Source organism: Gossypium arboreum, chromosome 12 (assembly GCF_025698485.1).
Source record: "Gossypium arboreum isolate Shixiya-1 chromosome 12, ASM2569848v2, whole genome shotgun sequence".
Classification (NCBI taxonomy): domain Eukaryota; kingdom Viridiplantae; phylum Streptophyta; class Magnoliopsida; order Malvales; family Malvaceae; genus Gossypium; species Gossypium arboreum.
In genome coordinates this window covers 113,126,391-113,137,366 of record NC_069081.1, presented here as the reverse complement: position 1 = coordinate 113,137,366, position 10,976 = coordinate 113,126,391, and the positions used below count along the sequence as shown (strand labels likewise).

At 29.5% G+C, this 10,976-nt stretch overlaps 2 protein-coding genes across 2 annotated transcripts; one reads left to right on the top strand and one right to left on the bottom strand.

Annotated features, from left to right (window-relative positions):
• The first annotated feature begins 3,048 nt into the window (after nucleotides 1-3,048).
• LOC108476995 (binding partner of ACD11 1) lies at nucleotides 3,049-5,464 on the top strand. Its single transcript, XM_017779393.2, has 5 exons — nucleotides 3,049-3,179; nucleotides 3,812-3,915; nucleotides 3,993-4,068; nucleotides 4,443-4,589; nucleotides 4,655-5,464. Exons 1-5 carry the CDS (start codon nucleotides 3,171-3,173, stop codon nucleotides 5,231-5,233), a joined length of 915 nt encoding a protein of 304 aa, XP_017634882.1. The 5' UTR covers nucleotides 3,049-3,170; the 3' UTR covers nucleotides 5,234-5,464.
• On the bottom strand, nucleotides 5,173-6,631 carry LOC108476996 (probable calcium-binding protein CML11). Its single transcript, XM_017779394.2, has one exon. It carries the CDS (start codon nucleotides 6,249-6,251, stop codon nucleotides 5,766-5,768), a length of 486 nt encoding a protein of 161 aa, XP_017634883.1. The 5' UTR covers nucleotides 6,252-6,631; the 3' UTR covers nucleotides 5,173-5,765.
• Nucleotides 6,632-10,976: the final 4,345 nt, after the last annotated feature.

Here is a 10,976-nt window from a genome sequence, read left to right as displayed (position 1 = left end):
TAATTAAATTAAAAGAATATAATTTTAAATTTTTTGAGTGCATCCAAATCCAAACAACAGAAAATGACTTTTCATTTAATTTATTATTTTTAATAAAAGACTGTGAAAATAAATAAATTAATTAATATATTGTTTTCATTTCAAATCAATGAAAAATTAAAACCTTTAACCCATAAGATATGTATAGTCGAACAGAAGATGTGTCGATCAAATATGAAAGTTTCCTAAATTATTACTTGCATGATATGGACAAACAAAATGAAGCGCATAAAATAATAGATTCAACATTATCATATCCACCCATGAAAAAGTAAGCCTTAAGGTGTAATTTTATAAGCTTATGTCATCATTTAATCCATAAATTCATAAATTATATATATTCGTACATAAAATTTTTATCCATTCCTAAACTATTACTCTGAATAATTTTAGTTAAAAAAGTAACGATGTTAAAAAAAATGATACATTCAATTAATGAGAATACATCATTATTAGCATAGCTAAGGGGCAAGTAGGATTTGAGCCCTCTTAAAATAAAATTTTAAATTAGAAATTATAAAATTATATATTATTCTTCAAAATAATAAAGATTTAATTTTATTTTTTAAAATTATAAAAATATAAATTATTAAAATAATAAAATTATATTTTACTATTATAAAATATACAATTTAATTTCAGTTACCAAGAAAAATTTGTTGGCTCCTTCATTGCGCATCCCTTTACCCCATAATAGTTATGTAAAATTTTAAAACAAAAATATAAATGATATAAAATATATTTTTAAAATATTAAATTAAAAAGATTGTTTTTTAGTATACCAACTATATAAAATAAAAATTCTATTTTTAAAAACTATGTTAATAATTGATCAACGCTCAATACAGGATTAATTAATTGCCAATTAATGTCGATCAATACCCAATTATCAACAGCCATATCATCGATAACATAGAAAAAAGGTTAGACATGTGACGCATTAAAAGTTCCACTTTTTAAAAAAAAAATAAAGTGACCAAAATTAACAAATAGATACCAATATTACATTAGTTTTATTAACTTCCTAACTTTTTCCTTAGTCCATGATAAAATATCATTACACTCTTCGATCTTCAAGACAATCTGCATCTACACACATTGTTGACAGATATAGTCGGGACCGTATCGGTTAATCATATCGAATTAGTATTAATTGAATTAATTTATTTTAAATTTTTAATTATTAATTAAATTAGATTTTTAAAAATATTTTAGTTAATCAATTAAAATATTTTAATTAATTTAATTAGTTAACCGAATTTTTTTTGTTAAAACAAGTATAGAACATATAAAAAATAAATAAATTTATAATGTTCATTTGACCGAATTAATAATAGCCTAATACATAAATATATAATATTGTTTATTAAGTGATTTAATATTTTAAAAATATTTTTTTATAGAAAGGGACAAATTAAGCGATTACATTAGATAAAACTATAATCAACAGAAAATAGACATATTATAATCTCTTCCCAACAAATTAATGACTCAAGCTAGTGGGGATCTAAATACACGTATCAAAGAACTATCTGTATCAGCACATACACATTTGGTAATTTTACAACTAAGTTAAAACCTGGCTATGAGTATTACCAACTCAATCCAACACATCATAATAATATAGATGCCATGCTAAATTTGGGTTATAAAAGCGGAAGGCAGTTCTCGTGATTCAGAAAGTGTTTTTAGGAAATGAGTGTTGAGAGGTTAGAGGTTTGGAGCAAATTTTGATAGAGTTTCAACATGAAAGTATTTTGAAGTAGGAGATTTTTATGTTAAACTATATACACCTTTTTGCAACTCTGTCATAGTATGAATGGGAAACTAGATTACCAAATGTGTCACGGAGAGTGTTTAATCTGTGTTTCTGAAGTGACTGAAGGGTGTGCTGTCTTACTCTCACGTGGGTTTTAATGTGATTGATGAGGATCCACGTGTTGTGCATACTCATTTTTGTTGTTTAACGGGGATTAGTCATTAAGGTTCTATAATTAAACTTATGTTTAGATTAAAGGCTGAATCGTGTTTGTTAATAGTCATTTGGCAAAACTATCATTTTAGAACATTTTTAAGGGGAATTTAAGGTGCTAAGATTACTTTTTATCTAATGTGGTTAAATAAAGTAATGTAATTTACAAATAAATTTGGGGTTAAGCCGTACACTTTTCCTCCAATCAAAGAGAAAATCACATAATGATACTCGTTAATGCCAACCCCACATGGAAAATAATAATTTTTAAGACTTGGCGAAAATTTTCTGTTTTAAACCTTAGAAAATTGAATTTTGTGCTTAGCAAACAGCACCAATTCATTTGTAATTCTTATGGAACAATGTAAGTTGATTTTATTTGGATGTTAAAATATCAATTAATTGATAAATATGGTATGTCTTCTCTTGTACATTTCTAACACTTATGATTAATCATAAACTATAAGTATAATTATAATTTTATTATTTATTTTATAAAATTAAAAAATTATCCAATTGTTAGTAAATATATGAACTTAAACATTTAATTATAACATATTTATTGCATAAAAATATTAAATCGTCAATTTTTATTAATTATAAAAATTAAATAAAGGAATTATAACTTCTTAACTTCCGTAATCATCACGATTAAGGTATAATTTTTTAATTGTTTAAGTTGAAACAGAGTTTTAAAAATATTTCATACTTTATATAAAAGAAATTTTAATAATATTTTAAGTGATTCAATGATATTATTAGGCAGCAGAAGTAACTGTTACTATTAACTCTTGTATTATTTTATATAATTAAATTGATTTTGTTTGTCGGAATAACGTGTGAGGTGGGCCTAAACCAAGCAATTCAGATTCAAGAAACGGAATCTGTAATTATTGCCTCAAAACAAATTCTCGCTTTGACGGTTTGGCCCCAAGAAAACGCCTACCCTTTTTTCTTTCTCTCTCTCTCTCTCGCGCACGTGCTAGGCACTTCCCATTTTGTCCACCACCCCAATCCTCGCACGTGTCTCCAAAACCTCTTATAGTCTTATTTCGCTACCCTCGGTATCCTCATTTATTTTTCTTTCTTCCTTCCGTCCTTAAGACAAAGTCACAAAGGCTTCATTAATTGGCTGCAAAGTTCTCATCTCCCTTTGACCATGTCGTCTGTTAGTTTTCTCTTTCCTTTCCTTTGATTTTTTTCTCTTTCCTTTCCTTTGATTTCTCCTTCTTCTATTAGCTTTTGTTTTTGATTCATGAATGTTAACTTTGTTTTCCTTTTGTTGATTCTCTCTCTGCAATCCGAAGTTGTTTTTCACACTTGCTATTTCTTCGTTCCAATCTTTGAATCTATTTCTCTTTTGATATATATGTTTGTTGATTCAACAATTACTGTAACTTTGTGCATAATGCAGTTTGTATTTCAAAGGATTCTTGGGGAAGGGGTGGAGGACTTGATTAATATAAGTTAATGGGTTATAGCTCTTGGGTTGAGGTTGCCTTATGCATTTGATCGTGTTTTTACTTAATTGAATCATTCTAGATTTACCATTTAATTTTTCTGATTTTCTTTCCCAGATCGCTTCGTTTCTTTCTACTCGTAAGCTTCTTGAGGTTGAGTTTTGCTTAGTGCTTATATGATAAATCATTGGAGTTCATAGGTTATGACTTGCAGATATAATATAAGATTAATGAGAAATGGTTATTTTAGGGTTGTTAATTTGCATATATTTACAGTGATTTTCGTTTTTGATAGTTACTGTGAAGATTGTATTAGTGATGCTTGTTGTTGCCATTGCAGATTAAAACCATTAAGGTCAGCAATGTTTCTTTACAAGCTACTGAGCGAGACATCAATGAGTTCTTTTCCTTTTCTGGTGATATAGAATATGTAGAAATGCAGAGGTTTACATTAGTTCCTTCCTAGCACCTTTTTATTCTTACTTTTCGATGGGTGTAAAGCGTATTATATGGTTATGCAGTGACAATGAGCGGTCTCAAACTGCCTATGTTACCTTCAAGGATTCACAAGGAGCAGAGACTGCTATTCTTCTTTCGGTAATTCAACTGCATACTATTAATAAATACGCTATAATACGTGGCCTTTTTCGTGGAAATGGTTGCTTCTGGTTGCTTTGTTCATAACCATTGTAAAAGAAATTTGCAGTGCGATTCTTCTCTTGCCAGACCGTGCAAATATTGAAAAATCTTTGATTTTTTATGACTAAACAGTAATAACAACCATTGACTTTATCTTTTTTTTGTTGTTATCTGTTTTTAAACTTAATTTATCTTATCTTTTATTTCAAATTTGTTTTTTTTTTTTTTTTACTTTCTTTTATCTTTCTTTGTGGTTTCATGAGCTATTAACCTCTATAAATAGTTACTAAGTTGTCAATAAAGGATTGCTTGAGTGAGTACTTGTGTTTCAGGGAGCAACGATAGTCAATCTGTCTGTCAGCATTTCGTTAGCTCCAGACTACAAATTGCCTCCTGCTGCTTTTGCACCGCCTCCTGCCGCTTTTGCACCGCCTCCTGCTGCTTTTGCACCGCCTCCTGCTGCTTTTGCACCTCCTCCTGTAAGTGTCACACTCTATGGTTAGTTTAAACGCTAGAACAAAGCTTACAATTCTATTTTATGCAGCCAATACAAAACCAAACTCCTGCTGGTGCTGATTCGGCAATGCGGAAGGCAGAGGATGTTGTTACTGGCATGCTTGCTAAGGGCTTTATATTGGGCAAAGATGCAGTCAACAAGGCAAAGAGCTTCGATGAGAAGCACCGGCTAACATCAACAGCCTCATCCAAGGTAGCATCTTTTGACAAGAAAATTGGGTTCACCGAGAAGGTAAGTGCTGGTACTAGTGCGGTGAGTGGGAAAGTTAGGGAAGTGGATAAAAAATTTCAGGTTTCAGAGAAAACCAAATCAGCATTCTCTGTGGCCGAGCAAAAGGTGAGCAGTGCAGGATCTGCCATAATGAAGAACAGGTATGTATTCACCGGAGCTTCATGGGTGACTGGTGCTTTCAACAAGGTTGCAAAAGCAGCAGGTGATGTTGGCCAGAAAACAAAAGAAAAAGTGGGAGCGGCTGAAGAAGAGCGAAAAAGAAAAGTGGTGGATGACTTTGCACAGATTCATCTATCTGAGTCACCTAAAGCTACTGCACCAAACGAACAACATAATCCCTCTAAGCCTGCATCTGCTCAAGGGCTGATCCTTTGAGTTACTGCTGCTGCTGTTAATACCTTTGGAATTGAACTCTGTCGGCTCTTAGTAGTTTCTCTCGCATTTGTATTTCTGGTGCGGGAATGGTCCATTATAGCATATTAGTATATAATTAAACTATATTCTGGGGCAGTATTGAGTGAATTGAACTAACGTTACATCGTTGGTGGTGGTTTTGTTTTACAAATTTTTATATAGTTTTATCTGATTAGAGATGATAACGCAAAAGCCAACAAACACAAATCAACATTCAATTTTAAGTTTACACGTGCAACCAAAACAGAGGGTACAATACTACATCATAGTTCAACCTATTGCTTGTTTTTGTCACTATTCTTAGTCCCTTCACGAAATTTGATTTATTCTGATTTCTAAAATCATCTAATCCCAATCAATTTAATAATGTCCTTCAGCCATTAATAACATTTAATGGTTGATCAACATTTATAGAGCAATTCAGGTAGTTTCAATACCACAAAATTTCCCTTTAAATCAATGCATCATGTGCCTTGATCAACCCCGAGAATTATCAAAATTCAAAAGCAGCGGAAATAATGGCATCGGAGAATTCTTCTAAACTCATCCTACCGTCCCCGTCTGTATCGGCTTCCTTGATCATCTCCAACAACTCCTCCACCGTCAGTGCATTTCCAAGTTTGGCCATGGAATGTGCCAACTCAGCGGCTGTGATGAAGCCATTGCCATCCGTATCAAACATCTTAAACAGCTGCCTCAGTTGCTCTTCCCTGCAGGGTGACTTCTCCGACAGAAGCTCCGGTGCTACCATAGTCGTGAACTCCGAGAACTTGACCAGCCCATTGTTGTTTGAATCAGCCTTTTGTATCAGGGCTTCCACCTGGTCTGTGCTGCTGGGGTTTAGCCTCAAGGACCGCAAAAGCCAACCCAATTCAAGCTGCGTTAAGCTACCATCGTTGCTCCTATCAAACGAAGGAAATGTTTCTCTTAGTTCAGCCATTTGCTCTTCGTCTAGCTTTGCGCGTTGATTGTCGTTCATGTTTCATAACAAACCTCAAATCTCTACAAATTTATTCTCTCAATCAACGGTCAAATCGATCACAATAAAATGCAGATATTCATTAGCAAACTAATAAGTGGAACAGAAATTATTGTCTGAGACGGCTTGGATCATCACTTCCATTAACGATGTGTCGGAAAATCGAGATGAATATTGGCATCTGGGCTAATTGATTTGTTTATTCCGAGATATGGGTTGATTTTATTGGATCCAAGATTGCCTTGAAAATCGTTCTTGAAATTCTTCCAGTTTTTTTCAAACTTAAAAAAAAAAAAAAAAACTTTGGGTAGAGAACAAAAATGGAAATATTTCAACATTAAAATCAAAGCTTTTCATGGCTTTTCAATTTTTTTTTTTTAATATTCATTGTATATTTTTAAAATCCAAAATTAAATAACAAAGGTTTTTTAAAACTTTTGCATTTCAAACAGCAGATGAATTTTTTGAAAAAACAAAAGCTTGGTAAAATTATTGACTTTTTAATACTATTGCTTATGATTTTCGGTTCTTGAATATGCTTGGTTTTTGCGGATTTTAAATATTTTTTTTAAAAAAATTGACTCATTTGGATTTGAATATTTGTAGGTTTAGATATTTCATGGTTAATAATAGATTTAAATATTCAAATTCAAATAATTTAAAAAATACATTTATAATCTTTATAATTGATGAACGTTAATTAATCGTAGATCTTGTGATCTTTTAATTTGCTCTCCATTAAAATGCCGTACTTACATTTTCATTTTGAGGGTGATCTACCCATAAAAGGTTTAAGGTTTTGGCATTAGACCTTGAAATAATCATCCCAACCGAGCTTTTTAATCAACTTGAGTTTGACATATGGGGCTAAGAAAATTGCAACAATTGTTCGTAAATTAATAGGTCAATTGGTCACTATTTGTAACAGTCAGTTTTCAATAATATAAGAAATGGTAATTTAAAATCTTTTTTATTATCGAGTCAATAAATATTATTATATAATATTTACGAGTTTACTTTAGTATTATATTGAATTTTAGTATAATAATTTTATTGAATAGATACTTAATTGTGATATAAAATTAAATTATATAAGTGTTAAAAGTTAAATTACTAAATTAAGAACCAAATTACCGCATTGGAATTATAGTGAAGGGTAGATGAATAGAATTTATATAATTATATTTCATAAAATTGAAAATAAAATTTGTTTAATTAAATAAAATATTTGTAATAAAACTTGGACGTGGGGAGAGAGAGAACATTGTTGTTTTCACCTTTCACCACCGAAAATTAGAAAATAAGAACATTCGGCTAAGAGTTTTGGATTTTTGAAGCTTAAATTTGTTAGTTAAATTAATTTTTTTTTTAATTTTATATTTTTGAGATTTTGAGAGCTTGACTTAGATAGCTCAGGGACTTTTTGCAAAATTGCTAAAGTTTATGAAAGTTGACATTGAGGAATCTTAAAGCTTTTGGTATTAAATTGATAGATTTTGAGCTTAGACATGAAAAATGACTAGTTTGTAAAGTGCAAATTATTGGTTTTGAACATTGGGACTAAAATGCAATAACTTCGATTTTGGTATGAATTTTCTATAATTATAGGTTTTGGTGGTTTGTAGAAGGATGAAATTGGATCAATTTCGAAATTGAAGCTCAATTTTGGAAGTTATGACAAATTCAATTTTAAGGACTAAATTGAATAAAATGCAAAAGTTGAAAGTATATTCAATAAATGAAATTGAACTGATATATGATAATAGTATGTTGTTGTGGAATGTTTAGAATTTATAGTTTGAAATTAATTACTATATACTTATTTTTGAACCTTATATATATGTTATAATGTGAATATTTATAATATTAGTGAACTTTTATTTATTTACAATCTAGTACAAAAATGTGAGTTTTGGATTAATCTGAAAATGAATAACTATGAACTTGTACAATGGGAATTGCCCTGATGAAACTTCGTAAGCATATCTTACACATGATTATTGGATGATTTATGATTATAGCGAGCTCCAGCATTTGTTGTGAACTCAAAGATACATGTGACACATATTTAACCTGAATTGGTAATTTGTTGTCGTTTTAAAGGTTTAGTTTGGATTGGTAATCTTACATATATTTATAACTCTGGCCAAGCTATTTGATGTGTCAACATAAAGGTTAGCTTGGACGGGTAATCTGACATGATTATATGCTCAGCACGGATAAGCCTCTGATGTAATTAATACATGTGTAATTGAGTTGTTTGTTGAGTTTTGTCGGGTAATATAGTTAATATGAAAGGTGAAAATGAAATTTGTTCTGCAAAATGCTTAAAGATATCATAGTGAAGGATCTAATGTCAAGTTTGAATATATGTATAACTATGAATGAGATGTGGTTAGATTGAAATGAATATAACTCACCTTGTTGTAGTGTGTTTTGATGAATTAAGTAAACTTGACTATTCATGTTAGTTTTACATATGTACATGTTATTTGAGGTAAGTTACTTGTTATTTAGATATGAGCTTACTAAGCATTTCGTAATGCTTACCTGTTGTTTTTCCTTTCTTGTAGATTTTGATTTTCGGAACGTGTCGATCAAATCTTCAAGGAGCTCACACTATCCAACTCCAGACCTAGTAGACTTTCAATGGTTTGAATTCGGTTATATGTGACATGTACTTAGGGTTTATCATGTTACTTGGAAATAATAAGTTTGGTTTGGAATTTCACTTGTTGTTGAACACCTTTAGTAATGACAACTTGATCATGTTTATAATTAGTGTTATGATATATGTATATGCATATTGATTATCATGTCATATGGATGGTATGAATGGTATAATTTGGTTGAATGATTTTGTTGCAATCTTGTTGTGAAATGGTGCCAAGTGATGACATATTGGTTAGTTAAATTTAGGATCATTTGATGCGTATATGTATTGTGCTATAAATGATTTTGTGCAGGTTTGATTGTGTCTAAGACACCATTTTAGGTACCGTTTGATTTAAGCATCAATAGGTACTAAAATGTGATGATTTTGACCTTTTTGCCATAAGTATTGATGCCTTGATTAAGAGTATTCGTGTTTAACCAAATGAACAGTATTTTAAAACGATAGAGTGCTAATTTAGTATCAATACCAGTGTAAAGTATCGATCCTTGAGGATAGGTATCAATATTTAAATAATGATATTGATACAAAATGACTTGTTTCAAATTTTGAAATTTGACAGAATGCCAAAACGGTATTGATACTGAATTTTGGTATCGATACCTATACTCAAATTTTGAAAAGTTTTCAGTATAGTCCTTTTTCATGCTTAGGTCATCTTTAAAACTTTCGTAAGCTTAATTTTGGCTCGGTTTGTTTGTATTTCACATTATACATGATTTTATGACATGAATTAGTATGTAATTAAATTTTGTATCATGATTTGAATGTGATATAGTATGATAACTATGATAGTATTCCGTAGCTGATTCTGACGACCGAATTGGGTGAAAAGTGTTACACTACCAACCATTGAAATTTGAAATACATGTTTGACTATGAATAATATATATATATATATATATATATAAATCATCTATGGTTTTAAAATTGATTTTAAAATTATATTTTCATCTTTTATAACATGTTTCCATCTATAATAGTAATAGGTTAACAACCATAAAATATGAAATATTTTTTTTATTAAATTAGTTCTTTATAACATCTTCTTTAGAGCTGGCAAATGGGTAGGTTTAGATTAGATTTTCTCAGGCTCAGATTGAGTCAAGTGGGCTCTAACGGTTCGTATGATTCTAATTTTATAAGATAAATGTTTTGATTTTGAATGTAATAATTTATTTTACTTTTATATTATGACAACACAATTTAAATTTGTCTTATTAAAAATCATAAATTATATATATTTAATAAAGTTATTTTATATAAAAATAATTAAAGTGATTATTTTAAGTAAAATTTATTATTTTATGATATTGTAATAATAGTGATATATGTACTAATATTTTTAGTAATAGTTATATACTATAATATTAGTTTATGTATTAGTAATATATTAATTTAGTATATTGGTATAAGGTGTAATTAGCTTGATTTCGTAATAATTATATAATATGTTATTATATTATCATTAAATTTTAATTTTATATATTTATTATACATATATAATTATAATATTAAAATATTTTATATTAAATTTATAAAATTATAAATTTAACATAAAAATATTATTAATTACCTTTCTTATTAATAAAATTTTAATATAAATATGCAATATCTATAAATATATTTAAAAAAGAATTATCATTTGTTTTTATTTTAAATAAAATTATATTAATTATTAATTACATTTGTACTCTTCCAATTTATTGCTCTTTTTATCATTAATGATCACGTAGAAAGAAAATTGATGTGTTAAGATCCCACAGAACCCAATGGCCTCATTCTTTGATATTTTGAGGGATTAACGCCGCAGGTTCCATTAAGCTTTTTACGTCTAAATATTTGTCCTAGTCAAAAGACCGCAACTCACTTCCAAAAATTCTGGACTAGTGTTTCACGGTGAAGGAATTGGATGTCGGTTATTTACCTTATCTCTAATCTTTAAACTTATGTGACCCATTCTTGTTTTGAAGTTGATAAGTATGACCCACTAACATGACCATATCTACAATAACAGCGACAAGTTTTGATGTCTCCATCCACTGGAAATT

Coding starts and splice junctions, on each gene's coding strand:
- LOC108476995 (XM_017779393.2), top strand. Junction 3,916..3,992: donor GAATATGTAGAAATGCAGAG/GTTTACATTAGT, acceptor ATGGTTATGCAG/TGACAATGAGCGGTCTCAAA. Junction 4,069..4,442: donor AGACTGCTATTCTTCTTTCG/GTAATTCAACTG, acceptor CTTGTGTTTCAG/GGAGCAACGATAGTCAATCT.
- LOC108476996 (XM_017779394.2), bottom strand. CDS start 6,251: ATGAACGACAATCAACGCGCAAAGCTAGACGAAGAGCAAATGGCTGAA.